The 21,400-nt window shown below is 34.1% G+C and overlaps 1 protein-coding gene across 1 annotated transcript in view; it reads right to left on the reverse strand.

Moving 5' to 3' along the window:
- LOC142978685 (organic cation transporter protein-like) overlaps window positions 1-21,400 on the reverse strand; it is a 38,759-nt gene that overhangs the window by 9,535 nt on the left and 7,824 nt on the right. Inside the window, exons 2-5 of the mRNA XM_076123195.1 lie at window positions 7,573-7,760; window positions 4,607-4,820; window positions 3,338-3,593; window positions 2,121-2,741 (exon numbers count right to left, since the gene is read on the reverse strand). Of these exons, the coding sequence (XP_075979310.1) occupies window positions 2,121-2,741; window positions 3,338-3,593; window positions 4,607-4,820; window positions 7,573-7,736 (1,255 nt within the window). The 5' untranslated portion in view covers window positions 7,737-7,760. The remainder of the gene's footprint in view (window positions 1-2,120; window positions 2,742-3,337; window positions 3,594-4,606; window positions 4,821-7,572; window positions 7,761-21,400) is intronic.

The following is a 21,400-nucleotide window of genomic DNA, read 5'->3' on the forward strand; positions in this document are numbered from 1 at the left end:
CCAAACGTGTTTGTGAATAGTTTACGTTTTATGTACAGTCGTGAGTAAAGATGTGTGCACACCGTCATATTTCCTCGCCAACATCACTATCAACTATTTATTGCCGTATATCTTTATGCCTAAATGTGGTAACAAAAATCTCGTTTAATAATTACAAAGATTTATGTTAGGTTTTATAATTTATAAAGGGCACGTTCGTCCTCGTTACCATAGCATTTCTTCCAACTTGGATGGAATCGACTTCTAGTCTCATCGGATGCAGATGAATACAAGTAATGGTATGGAGCAACTGTCCATCGGATTCCCACAACCCAATTAGCTAGGTTATAACACGATACCCTTCAGTAAGATTGCTTGTTAGACTTTCAAGCTTCTGACTACTGGTAACAACTCCCTAAGATCTTTGAAAATGACAACCAGGACCCACAATTTAACGTGATTTCATAAACACGGAGGTGCTCGGTGTGTATAATATGATAACCCATCCACAGAACCACCTCGGCAAGCGTTAGCTTGACCTCAGAGATCGAACCGTGCATCGTTTGTTCACTACGTTAATATTCGGTAATAAATGCGCTTTTTCAAATTCGACACTGTATTTATGCTAATGACGGTATTATACGTTTATTTATATAGCAGTGTTTTTCTATCGTCTCATTTGAATACATCGATAACCTTGCTGATTGTTGTGTAATAAACGTTGTTATAACTGTTATTGAAATGTACTTCGATACGTAGCTGCGACTAGTATTATCTCGCGGTTATGTGCGAGATAAGAAAGTAAACTATTACTTTTTATGAATGAAAATATATTTTATTGCCTTTAATCCATACTCCATAATATAAATCGTAAAGTTTGTTTGTTACGTCTTTACGACTGAACCGATTTTGATAATATTCAGTGGGGAGATAGTTGATATAAGACCAAACGCAGGCTAATACATCAAAAAATTTGAGTTATATGTTTGGAGATAAACTTAAATATACGTATTTCATTGCCGTTGATTTTTTTCCCATGTATAAATTTATTGTTGAGGATAACAAGATAGTGGTCTTTATTGTAAGCCTTGACTAAGCTTGATTGTTATTGATTGCAGTTCCTTAAACGATTATCACTTCAATTGCTTTTAATTATTAAGACTAATAAAAATCGAAGTCGTAAGTTTTATACATATGTATGTATGAAACAGCCACATAAGACGCTTGACTCACTTGACTTGTCTCAGTGGCGCCGTGGTTTAGGTCACTGCGCCGCTACCATTGCATCAGACGGTCGTGGGTTCGATTCCCATACGGAACAATTACTTGTGCGATACACGAATAATTGTTTCGGGTCTGGTTGTACTTTGTATCCTTGTTTGTATGTTTGTAAAAGTCCCCGCGATACATGAGCAATTCTTAGTGTGGGCCTTTTAACCAAAACCAAAAACAGCTCCAAAATATTTTGAAAGTCAACTTCAAAACTTGAGTTGCCGTATTAATTTTCTAATACAAACTGCCTTCAAGGAAATCGATGTCATACTCGTAAATGAAAATAACGATTATGTATCGATGTTCTTTATCCACGGTTACATGGTAAGACGGAAGCTAAATGTAAACAATTGCACATCATATACGTATCAATGAAACCGCTACAAAAACTGATTGGATTTTTCGAGACTGTTCTAGAAAAAAATGGAACAAAACAAGGATAATAATGTGGTGTTGCTAAAAATGTATTATGCACTGTATGAACTAATTTGAAACTTAAAAATGCAATCTATGTTCAAACAAGTCATCGATGAACAAAATACAACCTAGCTTATAATAGAATAGTTTTTATAACTTTTAAACTTTAGCGTTGCATGATTAATATATAATAGAATGCGGGAATTAACGCGAATTTACCTTGATAATAGCTTTTATCGGTTAAAGCATTTTCTGAGTTAAAAATTCCATTTCAGGTACTATGTATGATACACAAAAATACTTTCTATGAAACTAGTCACCATAGCTCAATAATCAGCTCGGAGGATATCATTATAAAAATCATATACCAGTATAGGTAGAATTTAGCTTAATTATACTTAAAATTATTGTTTGTACTTGAAAAAAACTTGGTATAAATATATTATACTTACATCTCGGCAAGAAAGCGAACAGCAAACTGGTAAGTGCACAAGTAATATAAGTAGTCACTAAAGTCTTCTTTCTCCCATACTTGTCGAGTACGATCACAACCACAATGTACGCGGGTATCTCGACCAGCGTCACCAGCATAAAGCTCAAATATCTGTTCTTACTCAACGACACAGAGTTTATAGACAGGCCGTAATACACCAACGAACACGTCATCCAGAGAAACGAACATATCAGCAACCTCCTCCAAATTATACTAGAACGCACTGCTTTGTACAACTGAGATTTCTTATCCACTGTCTGATTCTCACATTTTAATAAAGGATCTCCCAAACTTTCCAATTCTAGTTTTCTAGGATCCAAATTGTTGATTTTAGCTGCTTTTTTAAGAACTGATATAGCTTTCTCCCTCTTCCCTTTACTGAGCAACCATCTAGCGCTTTCATTCATGAACCAAATGTATATCACGGTGATGACAGCAGGGGTGTAGAGTATCAGGATGTAGGTACGCCAGTTGTCGATGCACCACGCAAGGAGAGCGATCAGTACCACGCCTATCACGAAGGTCATGTTGCACATGGCTGACACGATAACTCGTTGCTTAAGGCCGACCAGCTCGACAACTGTAAGAAATAATTTAGTATTTATATCCAATGGTGAGAAATTCTATTTATAGCAAGGATGTTGTTGAAACGATGATTCAAGCAAGTTTTTGCCTTACTTGGAAAACAATCTAAGCTATATTGGTCTCGAGAGTTCTTGTTATTATTTGAAGGTAAAGATATTGTTGTTAAGGCTTTTATAAAAAGCTTAACGTTTTTGGATATTACCTCAACAGTTTCCTACAAAAGCAAAACTACACGAATAATTTGTTGGAACAAAAAATCGCCTCTACCCTAAGGCCTAATATTCTAGGAAACTTAATTAACATATTATTTTGAGGAGAACTTTTTAGCGGCCTAAATACATATATCGAGGTAACTTCCAAAGTTACCAAGTTCATAAGTTGCAAACTAACTAGGAACGTGCCTTGGAGAATTCCACAACTTTGCTCTCTTGAATAATAAGATTTTTAATTTCAAATTATGATATTCTTTGAGCAATATTGCCAAAATTCCGAAATATTTTCATGACGATGAGACTTTTTTATCAGTTTTAAAGAAAGTTTAGTTTATACTAGGTATATTTAAAAAAACATTTCGATATAGATAATACTTACTAAAGACGTATGCCGAAGGGTACAGTCCTCCACCAAAGCCGGCCTCGAAGAAATGTAGCGCCACATACGTCAAGTAATTTGGCGAGAATGCTCTTGAGAAGCCAAATATAAGGCTGGTAGCCGCCGCGAAGCCGACAGCGACCTTCCTCCCGAATCGATCTGAAACCGCTCCAGTGAACAACATGGCTACGAACATGCCACAATTGTGGATGGTGCCAACCAAGGCTCTTTTCCATTCCTGGCAACCTAGATTGAACTGAAAGATTGACAGTCGTTAGATGGTGTTTCTGAAGCTTTTCTGCCGTGTGTGTGTTAAGGTCCTCCTCCTCCATTCCTTGATGTGGATCTAAAGAGAATTTCTTATGTGAGGTAACTCGGAGCAAAAACTAGCTTCTACTATTAGCGCCCGTACTTTGATTCTTTGCACAAGTTTTACCACTACTATATTGTGTCAAATTGCATTTTTTATGCGCAGAAGTATCAAGCAAATATGCAAGAGGAATTTGCTATTATGCATTTATAGCATTTAACCTCGTATTAATAACAAGGTATGGATAAAATTAGAATACACTTATTTTATTTGGTATTCTGTGTTTTAATTGAGTTTTGGGTTTGATTTGGTTACCTCACACAAGAAAACATTGAACAATCAGCTGACTATTGTTTCCTTTTCTTCAATCTCAATCCTCAGTTTCATATTTCACAGTCAGTAAGTGATATCGCGTTGTTCAATGAGATACAGCACGAGACAAAGTATTGATGTAATCGTACCTATTGTGTGTGAATCTTTGCACTATTGTTGACAAGTTGCGTGAAAGTGAACAAACAGACTTTCGGATTTGTGATATTGGCGAGAGTGGATTTTCCTTTACGAGAAACAGTTACCGTCACTGTGTTCTTTCAACTTTGTTTAGTGTAAAATTACAAACATATTTTTGGAAATGAATATCCCTACCCAATGCCTTAAATACTTTTCTATAGCAGTACAATACATACTCTGCATAAATAAGAAATATTTAAGGGTTATCTTTTTCATTTTTTTTTAATTTGTGTATATTTGTAAAACAATTCAAAATCCAAAAAAGGAGTTTGAAATTTTTTTTGGAGGTTGAAATTTTTGAACTGGGCATCAACAAGTTTGAGTGACCATTTCTATTTTGCTTCAGACTCTAATAATAATAGAACACAGAACCGTGTTGCATTTGTTATTTCTTACAGTGACTGTTTTTCGTCAAGTATACCAATAGCAATTCAACGTAAAGACCGTACCTCTTTGACAAGCGACTGGTTATCTTCATACACGTAGCTGTCGCACTCAATGGTCTTGTTCGTGAAGTTTTCAGGCAGGCACTGGAACTGTGTATAGTTGTTTGGCTGGTACATGAGGCAAGACTCCGGCTTGCCCAGCTTCTCATTGTAGGGGATCGCGTAAGATTGCCAGGATGTGTCGCTGAACCGCTGCTCGCAGCCATTCACGTCGCACCTGTAAGAAATTGACCATTTTAAAACCTTGTGTAGTGATAGACTAGTAGTCTAAGCAGTAGCTACGCACGTAAGCTGCCGATGCAAAGGTCCTACATCATAACATATTCGTGTGTTAATCTGGCTCTTCGAAGTTACGTGTGTAGACTGTGTAGACATTCCACATTCTTTGGTCCTAGAGGAAAAGGCCAATCAAACTACCCCTATGAGAAAAAGGCGTGATATTATGTGTGTATGTGTAGAAAATAATTGTTGGGAAACCATGAAGAGTTCTTGAAGGCATGCAATAGTCCGAGTAACTTTGCATTCCTTTAATAATTGTTTAAAGAACTCTTAACTTATGTGGCAGACTTAAGAATTAAAATCTTTCTTATCAAGGATTTTGGACCCGTGTAGTGAGCCAGTAACAGGCTTAAACTACTAGATAGACCTACTTCTAATTTTATTAATAATATGTCGAAAACATCTTTATAAATTCTTGAATAAAGTTATCTCCTAAAACTTAGCGAAAAACAATATTATTCTCTAATTAGGTATGTTTCTTCTTTACTCGAACTTTATACACGTGTAAAAAATTTACTTACTTTGGTAGTACACGTGTCACAAAATTCTAATGGGCACGAACCATTAGTTGTAATTACAATACTTAGGGCCACTTTTAGCCCTTTCAGATATGTTTTAGATAGGTTATCAGGTGGAATTTCGACAGATGGGTAATTTTGTAAATATATACATGAAACATTTACAGTGTAGCATTTTATCTGGCAGATAGATAATCTGGAACTTATATAGAAGTAGAGAAACTGACCTTGAGGATTGCAAGGGTCAGTATCACTTAACTAACTGTGAGTTTCTTGCTACCTTGTTCGAGCTTGTGGTATATTCAGTAATTGTACCTAACGACTGTTATAAGCGTCTATATTTTACGTAATGAATGATACGATTTTGATTTTACTCGGTACTTATCCAAGTAGTGGTACTGGCCATCGGTGTGCATTCTTAACATCAGTTCCAGACTGTTATCGGCAAAACCAATCATGTCTCTGATGAATTATAGGCGTGAAACATGTGTGCATTATCAAGACGTAGTGGAAATGATTCATAGAGGCATGCTTTTAATTTGATTTATTTTGATTTGTGATCCGAACTGTAGCGCATATGACTGTAGATTACGAGATGTCTTGATTGATCATAAATAGGGTAAAGCGCTATTGGTTTTACTATTATTCCCTTTTGGTATGAAAGTGTTGGTACAGTAACGCATTTTTTGCGTTTGATGTTAATTGATCCGTCTCGTGTCTAGCTTTAAAAAGGGGCAGTGGTAGCCCAGTGGTTTAAGCATGCATATCCCACGCAAATGGAACATTCGCAACCGAAGTAAGTCCCTAATGGCTTTTAAAATTATTTGTGTATTAGAAAATATTATCACTTGTTCTAACGGAAAAGAGAAACGTTGTGATGCAATCTTGTATGCCTGAGAGTTCTTTAACACAGTTTTTGAAGGAATGTAAAGTCTCCAGCACGCAATTGGTGGTGGACTCATGGCCTTACTCCTCCCGCAGTCTGGGAGGAGCCTGGAGACTCTTGCTCAACAGATTGGGACAACAATGAGTTGAAAAACTTTTTTGAATTCTCTATATTTTAACAGAACGAAAGCTCAATGGAAATCTTCGAACGTTCATATTTATTTTTATCTCAGAGGTCATTTTAAAGACCTGGATCGGAATTAGTCACACGCAACGACTTTGAAGATGCAACATGCGATGGTGAAGGACAAATATAGTGCAAATACTAATCACAACCCATTTTTTGCTATTACAGTTTTTATTTCGTTCTAACATAATTGGAAGATGGGTGACCGCTTCTGAACGGAGGGTCTCCTTGGGTACATAATAATTTGATCTCGGTTGTTGTCAACTAAGATAACAATCGTTAAGCCATTTCAAAAGCACTAACCATACGATAAAAAAAATTACTGCAGAACACAATATTTTTTCTCCCGTTTCACCAATCATCGCTATAATATCCTTTAATTATTAAGTTTGATAACTCCTTGCGTCAAACTGCATTCGTGTCAATGAACTTGACCGTGAATATAATTTGGGATCGGAAATTATCTTGTTTTTGTTTTGTATCGTCGATCAATATTCTTGAAAGCAATCGACTAAATTGAACCGAGTAGAGTACAATACACTTTGAACAAATTAATTTTCTTTCTACTTGAGACGTGTGGTACAACTGATCAAACATTATATGGATATATTATTTTGTTACTTAAGACTGATGTTCTAGAGCAATGGAGAAATTATTTAGGTATTTTTTTTTGTCTTGTACCTATTTAGTTACAAAATCAGTGTTGCAATTTTTGTTCCTCTTCTTGCTGATAACAAAATGGAACACAATATCATGCAGATCATGGACACGACAAAATACAATTTAACGTAAACTATATATATATGACTAGTGGCGCTTTTGTGAACGTTTGATGTAAGCGTTTTTGCGCTTGATATAAAAAATAGGTACCACATTTATAAAAAGTACAAATACATATGTACATAATGCACTTGTTCTCACGTTAAAAAGCCGGCTCTTGACTATATATATTACCATCTTAACACTTTATAAAAGTCTTGTGCAAAATGTATGTACGAGTATATGACGAGCGATAAAATATTATGTTTCAAGATGTAATTTACATCCAACAAAGCGGATTTCAAAACTTTTCTAAATAATTATTTAAAGTAAATACTTACACATAACTCTGCTCCTGAGCTTCAAAAATGAACCCGCATTCGAAGAAGCTGCTGAGCAGTACAGGAAACAACAGTAGTACATAGTTCAGTAGATTGTACCTCCCGTATGGACCCAGACTCTCCAGTATTGAGTCCAAGTTGATCTCTTTCTTTATCTCTTCCATGGTTTAAATGCTTTACTTGATTACCTGTGGAGAGAGAAATAGTGTTAATATAATGTATGGTAGAAATAATTGATTTAGTAATGTCAAAAGGGATATTATTGTAAGACCAGGATGTTAAAATGTACCGATTTTAGAATATCTGACTAAATGTTTTGAGACAAATTTTAAGAAAATCTTCAAAGATATTTTAGGTTACTATGTTTTTATATAAGTTTGTGATATTTTCTAGCTACGACTGAAAGTCGGCTGTTTGGGCACCATTATCACGATTTTCTACGATTAGACCCATTGATTATCGAGTGTTTGACATTTAAAATGTACTACCAAAATAGTTTTACAACGTCCGCTAGAGGCGCTGATCAGATTTTCTTACATTTTTTTTTGCTAACTATACGGTTGTCGAAAGTAGACGAGAAGCGGGTTACAAGAACTTCATTATTTAGAACTTTAGTTGCGTTTAAATAGTGTATTAGTCTTATTTTCCTTATTGACTGTCAGGGAAATCCCGGCTGAATGCAAATAATCAATAAATTATTCTCTTTTATTGATAAGATCGACATTCAGTGTTGTTTTCAAAGATATTCTATACAATAATTACGATGATTCTCTATAATCAACAGAGTACATAGAAATCATTCGATTTCTTAAATGATACACCTGTTTATACAATAAACATGGTATTATACTTTGTTTTAATGGAATATTTAGTTATAAGGTATGTTGTTCATTGATATTGTTTTCATACGAATTTGATAAAAATGTAAGTCCTTATCTTCATCAGTTCTTTTTCTCCGTTTAAAAAAGAGACCCTTGCCCAGCAGTGGGAAAACAAAGGATTACTTTCTGAAGTTTCTTTATGAATACGAACATTGATATTTTTATTAAGTTTCAGAAGTTAATTGCTTGTGGTTTGATTTACCTTGTAATTTCGATAATTATATCTTTGAATGCTTGAGTCAACTTCTAGAATAATCAGAAATCAAGGATACCATATAAGTATTCGAACGAATTCAATGTACGCCCGACCTTACGCAAGAATGTAGGTCGCATGAAATTATTATTCAAAATTATTCACATTTCTGTATCCACATGCCATAATATGTGTAATGAATCATTATTAATACACTCAACTGCATATGAACCCTTTTTATCGTAGGCGTTTTTATGTTAGCAAGTTAACCTATGTTGATATTATTGTGCCGTAACTTCAGATCGGTGTAAATATCGGTTGATCGCGTGAAATCCCGTGTAATCTGTAGTTTTTACTTTTTAATTTTTCCCCTCATAGTATGGTAAGCATTTTTGAAGTCACCCGATGGCCTTTGACTTGGCTTAACGACTGCTATCTTAATAGACTACATCCGAAGCACGTAGACGCTCAGTTCAAATACCACTATGCGGGGCCACATATTACGTTATGTCCACACTGCTCACCTATAGAATATCTGCGTTAAGATTGCTTAACCCTATTCTAAACCCAGTAATGAGTAAAAGAGTTTCCACATATAATAGTTATATTTGAAAATATTGTTACATAAGTTTTGTTAGAATTTGGGTAATTGGTTAAGTCCAGAGCAAGTGACGGTGCCGTGACCACAAGTCAGAAACTAATTCAATTTCAAATAAGTTTGGTGGTTTCATCGCAAACGCGTTACAGACCGATCTGACAGTTGTAATAATCCAAGTCATTCGAGAACAATAAAGATTTAGACTCATTTAAAATTAAATCACTATTGAAATGGAACTGCTTTTAACGGAATCTCAATGGAGATAAGCTATTGTTTTCATGTAATTCATTTGTTGAACAATGGTTTACACAATTACCTAATGATTACTAGATTATTGTAATTTTTCCTGTTATTGCCTGTAAAACGTTATTGGCGCCGTAGCAAAGAACATTATGAATCTCAATTCACAAGTACAAACATACAACGTGATCAGTTGTGCGATTTTCTATAAACAAGACTGTGTGCGATTGACATTTAAAATTACTTTAAAAGTATGGTTTTCCGAAACGAAAAAGGAGCGCTGATCAGTTTTTCTATCAGCATTTATCGATGTTTGTTCAATAGTAGTAGACATGGGCCTATAGCATGTGCCCTATAGCATGCAACAGCACGAATAAAATTACTGCCTATGAGTTTGTACAGTCCTTCGTTATTGACAATAATCAATAAACAATAATGTAAACTCTAGTTAAAGCTATTAGTCTGGATTAATTTCCGAGATTTCCAGAAAAGTCTCGAAAGTTCTAAGAGTAGTGCGACAATCGAACATAAAATCTCATTATCAACAGTCGTGAAAAAGCTACAACCAGACTACTCATTCAGAATAACAAAATATTTATAAGAAAAATTAAAACCACGTTACTAAATTTTACATAAAAATTGGTTCGGCTGTAAAACAGTTAAAGCATAACAGACCGACAAACTTACATTCGCATTAATAATTATGGATTAACAACTATCTTATACGGTGTCATGGTTCTAAGAATGTGTAACAAGTAAAATCGTGGGCAGAGCATCCTTAGTTTCTAAGTCCCACGTTACACTATGTCGAGAGAATATCAATGTACAGTGACTCACGAATTATACGGCTCTTCATAAGGCAAGTGGCGCCTTGAACATTTTAATGAGATTTAAATGGAATGATTTGAAGGGATTATGGATTAGATTCTTTGTACTAACTAAATAGTTTCGTGTCGTAATCTTTTGAGGTTTTTCTATACGTTTCGTTATTAATCTTTGTAATGTTGATACGGCTTTTGTTAACATTTTAAGAGATTAGGTGGGATAAGTAGGTAAAATTTTGAAAAAATAAGGAACCGTTGTAATATAAGGCATTTGCTCAATGTACTTTTCTCAATCATGATTGTTATAGTGCTATTCATTTTTCAGTACTATCGTACTAATTACATATAGAGTATTTGACTTTTAAAATTACTGACCAAAAATATTGGTCTGTACTAATGGGATAGTAATTAGTCCAACTTAGCTATTTAATTTAGTTATGGGCCCTAGTGATTTATATGCAAAGATGATTGTAACAACTAGATAGCCAACTGTCAAATGTAGAAAACCACAGCACAGCACAAACTAAAACTATGATTCCATACATTTTTGAAAGCATTTATCTGTGTGAAAATGTAACGTGTCTATAAAATACGGAGCTTGAATCAAAGGCCAAGTTGTATCCCAAAGAAGGTCATTAACCATAATCATTATCGTCCAAGTTATTACAAGGAAAGTGAACGTTCTAGACAGAAGTTCTATTTATACGCCCACGCCATAAATATTAATCACTTTGGAATAGATTGTAGTGTTAATGTTATTATCCTTATGACAGACGCAAATAACTGAAGCGGTTGAAACGTGGTAGGGCAAGAAATTAAACAATTAAAATCACTTTTTTTTAAATTTAGTTTCAGATCGGCGGGAACAGAATATAATAGTAGACGACCAGCGCGACTTTGCCCTCACTGTACCAACGTAGTCTTACAAATTACTAAACTACCTAAGATCATAATCACTTCTTCGTGTGAATATTGTAAAAAAATAGTAAAATTTTCTTGTGAGATCGTGCTAAATTTTCAGAATTAGTTCAGTGGTTTCAAAATTAGGTTGTAAAATATACAGATTTTCGTATTTGTAATGTATAATATGCGTATCATTATAATATTAAATATGTTTTTCTTAGCGATTTGATGCCGTCAAAGTTTAAACAAATAATATGATTATCAAGATTCATCTCAACTCCAATACCACGAAAGCTAATTTAGTACAAACATAGAGGTAATCCGTTCTTATCTTAATTGTATTAATTAATCGTCCAATTGGTCGTTAAGACGATTACATGACCGATATCTCTAATTGACCTTTTAACTTATGAATGAGAGTGGTTTATGAAGACTGACTCACGAACACAAGAATGTTTCTGTACTTTGATGGGCAAAGACCATTTAAATATAAGCAGATAATGTCAATATTGCGCTGATTATTTCAGGTTCAATGATCATATTAAGGCACGTGAATAGAAAACTGACGGATTATAAGAAAAAATATTGTTTTTAGAAATTTTAAGGGTGTTTGTGGTCAGGTTTTTTAAGTCTTTCGTGATAACCACTAGTAATAGTTTGATACATTCTTGAATATTACGAATTGCGATTAGAAACCTGATCACAATGAATATGATATGCTGTTTGAAGGTTTGTCAGTATAACCGACGCGAAAATAAAAAATTATGCTGAGTTATGAAGATATGCTATAAGCATGCCAGAAATTGACGAATTATAGGTATCTACTTAACAATGCATAGAATGATTCAATTTACCTATGAAAGTCGAAAAAACGGTTTCTAACTATTAATATTCTCTTGATTCAAATCTCTTTAAATACTATTAAAACAGAACGTAGTTACTGCATAAGTATTCCTTCTCAAATCGGCGGATGCTCAGTAAATTGATTCAGAGTTAGTGTTTTAGTGTTTTGCATGACATTATTCATGAATGATGCTCTGTGCAGCCGAGCGCGGTTCCTTTACTTTACATCAAGGACGTTCGTAAAATGTTTTGCAGATTATCTTGGGATTTGAGATTTTGTGATATCTTTGGATCTAGGGTAGATACAACTTTATTATTGCTAATGATAAATTACACTTACTTTACAATCATTTCTAAATCTTTACCTTATTGTTTGTTGTCAAAGTTGAAAGGGTGCGTTTAAAGTTACATTTACCGATTCACGGGTACTTTTAACTATCAGTATTTTAAGAACTTTATCACACATTTTACGCATACTTTTGAGGAACCGTCTACTAGTTTGAAATGGTAAAAACTAACAAGAAAACAAATAATCGTGCGTTCATTCATTGCTACTACCGTTTAAGTGTCATTTTAATTTTTGGCTTACCAACTTAATATAAGAAAATAAGGTTTATAGTCTTTATAGAAAGCACGTTTCTACGGCTTACTAAGAAATTGGATCTTTGGCACATAGCCAAGCTAACGGCGAATCCAAGTGGACAATCCCAACGGATTCATTGGAAGAATTTAATTTAGTACGTAATTCGATGCAAGAGTTAAAAGTACTAATTTATTAGTGCAGATAGGACCGTGGGAATGGTCGACAAAAAAGTCGTATCGGAAGTTTTAGCTTTTAAACGATTGTACGCGTTGACTTTTGCAAATGGTGATAGATGAAATTTGTCTTTTTTTTCTTATCTTATGTTTAGTGGTCAACCTAATAGTGGTTCAAGCCGCCTGAAGGCCTTTACATGGCTTAACGACTATTATTTAGAGTAGACAATAACCGGGACCCACTTTTTACGTGCCCTCCAAAGCACGGAGACGCCCAGTTCAAATACCACTATGCGGTCACCCATCTATGGATAGACCGCGCCGAGCGTTGCTTAACCCACAAATTGTTTACCGACCGGTAAGCGCAACTGGCTATGGACGCCACAAATCACTTGCAATATAATATTGGCCCTGTATTATTGTTATGTGCTTTATTGATTAACGCATATACGTAGGCTGATTCCTGTCACGGGATATCTGATCCGTATGAGAACTCTGGCAGGAGACCTCTGTCCAGCTGCTGGCTTGGTATTGTTATTTATGGGAACTGATCTACTGAACCACATAGAACGAATATTTGGGTATGAATTGATAAACATAAACATAATCCTCCGTGGCGCAGTAATAAAGGTCACCACGCCGCGCCGATACGATTCACACACGGAACAATTATTTGTGCGATCCACAAATCTTTCGGGTCTTGTTGTTCTTTGTGTCCGTTGTTTGTATGTTTGTTAAAGTCCCCGCGACGCAAGAGCAATTAGTGCGAAAGATGTCTTTTAAAACGTATCCACAAATTATATCTTTGTGGTAATACTACCACTGTGATCACAAGCCACTGTTAAAACGATAGAATATTACTGATTTGTCTATATTACGAAATCAGCGGAACATAAGGGACCAAATGTTATCATGTTCCGTCTAGACAAGCGATAAAAACTGCCCTTGACCAGATAAGGGACACATCTGGAAACTTTTAGAGATATGCAATTGGAGCATTCCATTGTGATACGAAAGTCACCTTTCTAAATCTTCCGTGATTGTCATACGACTATCTAGTCCGATAAGATTTATTTTTGGATTGTAGAAAGGTACATTTTGTCTGTTTTCAGAGGTATCTAATCTTTGAACTTCCTTTACAAATCTGCTTTATTATTTTATCTCAGAACGTGTGCAAACGACGAATTTAGAATATAGAATTTCCTTTGCAGGTTTCACTTGCTCTTTAAGAATATTGTTGGAAAACCAATTTAAAAATGTCTGTTGATCAAACGGCCTTTTAACAGGAGTCTGGCACTCACCTGCCATTTGCCAATATTATTGTGTACCTTTCAAGAAATATCCAGTAAAATCCAAATGAAAGTATTCTTTAGTTTAAGTCAGCTTTTTAAAAAGCCCATCTATGTAATTTACGTTACTAGTTTTGCAAAACTAAATTATCTTTATAGGTCTTATATACCAAAGATTCAATGAGACTGGTCTTTGACATAACATAAGAAGATTTTTTTGACGGCACATCTTAAGAGTTAACCTTTGCCAACATATTATCTACTTTTCGTCACAAAACGACATACTTTTCACATTTATCCGTGAAAAAATTATCAAGTAATAATAAATTGAACCTTGGACCGCGGGAGAGTAAGTAACAGTGGTAGTACTCGTCGATTGCGCATGAGTATCGTGATCCATTGATTTGCCCCTCGCTCGAAATGATCAATTTACACTTTACTTTATTGTTTGAATCGTCTGGTGATTGTGGGAGGTAGTTTGTTCGTCTTTAAATTGCTAATGTCTTAGTTGTTTGTGTTAGTTAAAAGTTAGGTAGATTGCAGTTGGAGAGATCTTTAAAGCTTGGCCTAATTACTTGATCAAGTTAACGTTTGATCGTTTTACTGCATGGTAATTGTGTTGCTATTTGAATATCAATAGAAATACGCATTATTTATAATTAGCTTTCTATTTTATTGTAAGACTAGCGAACCGCCCCGGCTTCGCCCGGTTTAAAAAGTTATTTTACAATATCCTTAACAATTTAAACATGCAATTATAAATTTACCGCTTGAATCGCTTTATCTATTAAAAAGAACTGCATCAAAATTCGATGTGTAGTTCTTAAGAACTAAACATACATAAAGACATAGGGATAAACGCGGAATGCGACTGTGCTTTATACTATGTAGTGTTATTTTTTTATTCCCGTAAAATGTTGTTTCCGAGTTTGTTACATTGAATTAAGTTTGTAATTAAATAAATATTTTAATATTATTGGACTATTCAATAAGTAGATTTGATCATTAATCACTTGATATTTGAGCAATATCTAAAACATAGCCTCAGTAATGTCATAAACCTGAACAACTAACAGAGGACTACGTAGAATTTTATTATTGTTTAAGGAATCGGAAAATGGAAGTACATGTCGTATAAGAATAAGCGTGACCACCTCTTGTAATACGCTACACGTGCCGTTTAGTTCCTTACAATGAGTCGCAGTCTATCAAACATTTGCACAAATCATTTAATTTCAACATGAAATGTGAATAAATTATACACACAATAATGATCGCTTGTTTAGAGTGAAGGAAATCATCGTGATTAAGCCATGACTGAAGTATCTTTAGAATAAGTTCTTCAAGGGGGCAATAGAACCAAAAAAAAGATTTATAGTAATACAAATTCCGAAGTTGTGAGAATAGAACGGGGTCTTTAGGCGTTTCGCACCGCAAGCGATTCGCCCCGCGGTGCGAATCGCCCAAGTCTTATTTCAGAATGTGTCGTTTCATACCGCGGTGCGAATCGCCCAATAACTTCTTACAATGGGTCGATTGGGACCACAAGTTTTTTATTGAGATGGTGAATTTGGATAAAGAGAATGTATTATGGTACAACCGAACACAAAATTTTATTCAACATAATAACATAAAATGTTATTCCATTGACTTTGAAAATTAAACTAGTTATGAGGAAATTGTAATGTACATAATAATCTGTGATTATCGAAAGTTAGTTCAAAAAGTAGAGCGTCAAATGTTAATTTGAACTGTGATTTTAAACCACTGCTATATTACTTATAGTATAATGTTTTTATAATTATATTTTTTGTAGTATGTAAGATCATTAATAAAATCAATATGATTATGTCATATTTACATTGTGTTTAAACGCAATATAGCAATTTTTGTCAACAACCGCTTTTCTTCTCACCTGTACGAATTCTCGATTGGACTTTTTTATTTTTCATATGAGTCCAAATCAGACCTACTAAAGGGATATTTATTCCTTTTATCATCGGTCCGAATCGACCTATTCAAAATATACCTTAGGCCATTCGCCCCGGTCCAACCACTGCGGTGCGAAAGGACCCATTCAGAAACAGTACTTGGGCGATTCGCACCGCGGGGCGAATCGCTTGCGGTGCGAAACGCCTAAAGACCCATAGAACGCATTGATGTAGCTATTTTGTTCGTTACTCATTCGGGCAAGAACTATTCAACGGATTTCGATGAAATTTTGTACTACGATAGATTATAACCTAGATTAACATATAGAATATATTTTACCAGGACCAGGAGAATCTTTTGTTACGCGGAGGAAGTCGCGAACAAACGTTTCTTACATCCATACATACAAGCATACCATTTTCCCATTTTTTTCATACACACATAAAATCACGCCTTTTTCCCATAGGGAAAGGCAGAAATCGGGGACCAGAGTTAGTAATTTTATAAATAAGACAAGATCTATAGAAATAAACAGTAAGTTTATCCAGATTTAATTCAAAGGAATGTAAACAGCGATAATAAGGCTTCAGATAAACTTTACAGGCGGGTGCTCGAAGTGTAAGTAAATACGATGTAATGATGGCGCGGAAAAATTTTGTTATTTATTTACTTTGATTCACTGTATTGGGGACAGGGATCAATTGAGATGACGTAGTCTATCGGACGATGTGAATGGGTGTGAAGTGGCTGTCTAGTTACGTCGACTACTGCAGTCATGCATGGAAAGAAAAGTATTGTATGGAACAGAAGAAAATAATAAACAGAATTACTTAATTATAATAATTATTAATTATAATATTTTTTATTTTCCCAAAAAGGTGAGATGAAATAAGTAAGGACTTATTGTTCCTTTAATCAAGATAAGTCTTCATTTCTTATAGGATCCTCAAGATTATTTACATATGTCTTTAAAATTAATTTGCATTTTGGATTACTAATAACGATGAAACATCGTCCACTTGAAAAATGAGATAAAATATTTTGTATAAAACATAATATAAAAATCACAGCAGTATCATTCATAAGCGGTTTAAATATTAACAGAAGGTAGAAGGGTACTTGATAACTATCCAGTACTCAATGCAGAGCTGAAAGTCCATGAAATATATTGTAATCAATATCATTATTACGACTCTCAAGTGAAATTATTATCAGTAGTATGTCAGTAGTAAATACATGCACTTATGCAGTGATAAGGTCATTTTAATTTTACGTTGCTAAGAAAAATATACTTAATAATAACATCCTATGATTGAACCTGCTACATGTGGTTTCTCTACTAATTTGCAGTTAAAAAACAAAAGTACTTTTAATACCAACCAGCTCCCAGACACATTTTTTTGCTTTTTTGTAACTATTTAATCGAGCTCCTCTGTTCTGCTTTTTAAAGCAATACAAATATTTAAACAATTCTGTCTGACTATGATGACTGTTGTAACTCAAACACTGAACTGGGGTTAGTTAAAATTTAAACGTGTGATAGATTTTATCCCAGAAATTAAATTAAAATTTATCAAAAAGCGTACTACGCGGACAGAGTTGCGTGGTAATCTAGTTTATCACATTTTTATAATCAGTTCTTTAACATAAGGCCCATCGCTCATCAGCTCAATACTTTCATATAAAGGTAAGCGATGAGTAGCGATGTACGTCGCCCTTAACACACCTAGACTGACGTCACAGTTCTGTACTTGAACCTTCATGCGTCAGAACTCATTGTTTCACACTTTATTACGACAGACAGTGTTGAGGTTTCAAGTTACTTTATAAATATACTTAGTGGAAAAAAGGTATATGTAGTGTACGTTTATATGAACTTAGGACCTTTTGCTTGTCAACATTATCTACCATTGAAGATGTGTTAGGTAGTTCAGTATGATGAATAGTTTAGTCTAGTAATTCAAAATTAATATTGTCTTATTACGATTTTCTTCTGTTAAATTTACAAAATAAGTTTGTACAAAACTCAAGTTACATATTCAAAAGAAGAAAGGCTGAAGTGATGTCATTTAGTTACATTTTAAGCCGTTCTTCCGTCAATGCAACATTATCGATCACTAAAGTATGATGACACATTGCGTGTTCAGTATTAGAAAGGACTAAGTGATTTTACGTGTTACAAACATAAGCCCTTTTAACACTATGGTTTCTATTACAATTCTGACTCATACATGGTGAGGGGAGACCTACGTGTAAAGGGTAGCATATGGCTAATTATTGTGAAACGTTTTAGGGGAGTTTAAAATACAATTCTACTAGAATAGTTAAATAACCTAGGTAAGAAATTGAATTGTTACTTTAATGAGAACCAGTTTAAATATATGTAAAAGAGCTTCCTTCATTGAATAAGTAATTTCTCGTCTTTTTGACAGACGTCCACGTTCTTTCCCAAAACAAAGTCTATCACTTTCTTAAGGACTAGGGGGACTAGGGGCTTAGAGGAATCCATGAAGATACTTATACGTCCCGTTTATAAATACCATCTCCTCTTGAAAAATACCGTTAATATACTTACCTATGAACTAATTTCAACAAAATCGGCCATTTAGCGTGAAACGTAACAAACAGACGGACTTAAACATCAGAAATTACAAGACAGATTTACTTTCACTTATACAATATTAGTGTTTGTAATAATGTTTGTTTATAATAGTTATTGTTCTAAGGACCCATCTCGTTTCTCAAAGTCTCATAACAATATAAATAGCGTGTTATCATCACGTTTAAGTCGTAAAACTCAAACGAATCTGCTGCAACTTTGTTACATATTATTATTGTTACACGAGTTATATTGTACACGTGGTTCTATAAAGAAAAGCTTTAGACCTTAAGTATTGACACGACTAACTTTTAACCGTGACATTACACTCTTACTCAAGTTTTCTGTTAATTGAGGTTATAAAATAGGTTTGCAATACATATTTATATTATATGAGATATATTTTTCGCAGGAGGCTTTTCGTGTTTTATATATTACACTGTAAAGGAATTAAAAGAATCCATTGAATGGTTGTCACCTTATGAAGCTAGAAACTACATAGCGTATCCATTAATTTACAAATTTTATTTTGTTAATTTTATTCTGTTTAAATCAAGGTAGGTTTCAAAGTTGTAATGCGGTCGTTACCATGATAAAATGAGTTTGTTTTAGTGAAACCGCTGTCCTGTTAGAAGCGGTCAAAGATAACAGATAACGTTAATAGGTAAGTCAAGTCCCCGTACAATGTGGTAATGTGAATTATGTTGTAACGGCAAAGTAAGTAAACGACTAGTCATTATTGGACTTCATTTTTAGGTCACATCCATTAAAAAAGAAGCAATATTAAAGGTACTTTTTCTCCGGAGGTCTGGACAAAAAGCTACTTTTTTACCCATTAGGTATTGTTCTTCTGCTGGGCAAGATTCTTCTTCCGGATTAAGGGAAGGAATAGGCATTGAGTCCACCACGCTGACCAAGTGTGGGTTGGGGACTCAAAAATGTGTTAAACGGTTTATAGGCATGCAAGGTTTCATAACGATATAAAATGTACTTTTTTGTAAAGTTTGAAATAATAAGATTTGCATATTTTTCAAATTCCAATTCTCTGAAAGTGTTCAATTTCCTATCAAAAGCTTTTTTTATTTATGCTAATATGAGAATCAGTATTCAAAATTATTGAATACATAGTTCTACTCATAAAATAAACTACCACGTGTAACACAAAAGAATACATAATTATCTGCCTTGCATTGTACACAGATGACTAATTTAATGCACAGATAAAAAACATTTTTTTCTTAAAATGCGTACTCAATAAAAAAAAGTTTAGGCTCATATTCGTGCCTCAACAAATTCTTTGTTATCAACCAACCAGTATTATCTCGTACATCGATTGCATGTTATGTGTTATTATCTTATGTTATCTACATTGCTCAAGTTATTGAACTTGCAAGCAATAAAATCAGCTTAATATAGAAACGATTGATTGACTTTATCGTGTTATAAAGATTAATTGTTATGAAAAAAATAGGAGGAGTAATAAAACTACAGTCAAAAAAAGAAAATTAAAAATATGCTATTCGATTTCCAAATACAGTAAAGCACGAATAAAAAAGAAAATGATAGTTTGTTTTAGTTTCGAATACCAGTGAAGCGGTCAAGCAATAATTAAAATAAAATAAAAAAGTTATATTTTCAAATGTACACCTCGGATATCAAAGATAATAAAGTTTTTTTTATTTATTTTAATTAATTCGTCTAGAAAAAGAACATTTGTAAATATTGACGATTTAAATATTTATAATAATATGCATTTTTTATCGTTTATTTACTGTTTTTGATATAACCTTGCAGCTGATTGTTAGTCATAAAAATAGAATAACAACTTTCCGAATACGTTATATATTACGATCAAAACAATATGATGATGGCATGCGAATACCGCCTACGCAGCACATTCCATAGTCATAAATGCACTTCACAGAAACTGAACAAACATGGTTTTTCTAAGCTTCTATTTTTTGGTTTGTACCATAATTACTTTGTAGAACGTACAAACATAAAATCACTCTTTTTATACCCTTTAGAAGTTATAAGAAAAATCTATACTATCTATACTAATAATAAAAAGCTGAAGAGTTTGTTTGTTTTATTGTTTGTTTGAACGCGCTAATCTCAGGAACTAAGGGTCCGATTTGAAAAATTCTTTCAGTGTTAGATAGCCCATTTATCGAGTAAGACTATAGGCTATATAACATCACGCTATGGTCATTAGGAGCGGAGTAGCAACGAAAAATGTTACAAAAACGGGGAAAATATTGACACATTCTCTTAGGTGACGCAAGCGAAGTTGCGCGGGTCAGCTAGTTGTTAAATAAAATATACTAGAAAGTAGCTTGAACCCGTTTTCACATTTTAATACCTATAACAAGTTCATTAAAATATCAAAAAATACATGCACTGCAAACGCAATCGCATAGATAAAACAGTCTGTAACAAATTCCTGAAGGACATATAAATTATTCATTCAATCCATTCATTCATCTGTACCTCGATTCTCTACTACTATCGACTGCCGACAACCTACTTGTCATCGATAAATTTTGTATGAAAATGTAAACAGCGCCCCTGGCGGGTGTCGGAGGAACTATTTTGGCAGTACATTCTAAATGTCAAACTTTCGATACTCGACAGTACCGGCTGTAGAGAATTGCTCTACTGAAGGACATATAAATTATTCATTCACTCCATTCATTCATCTCATCAAACGTTAACGTATTCTATTTCCTACGCCCGGTTCAATATTTTAGAATATTTTTCACAAAATGCA

The sequence above is a fragment of the Anticarsia gemmatalis genome, chromosome 15, assembly GCF_050436995.1.
Source record: "Anticarsia gemmatalis isolate Benzon Research Colony breed Stoneville strain chromosome 15, ilAntGemm2 primary, whole genome shotgun sequence".
Taxonomy (NCBI): domain Eukaryota; kingdom Metazoa; phylum Arthropoda; class Insecta; order Lepidoptera; family Erebidae; genus Anticarsia; species Anticarsia gemmatalis.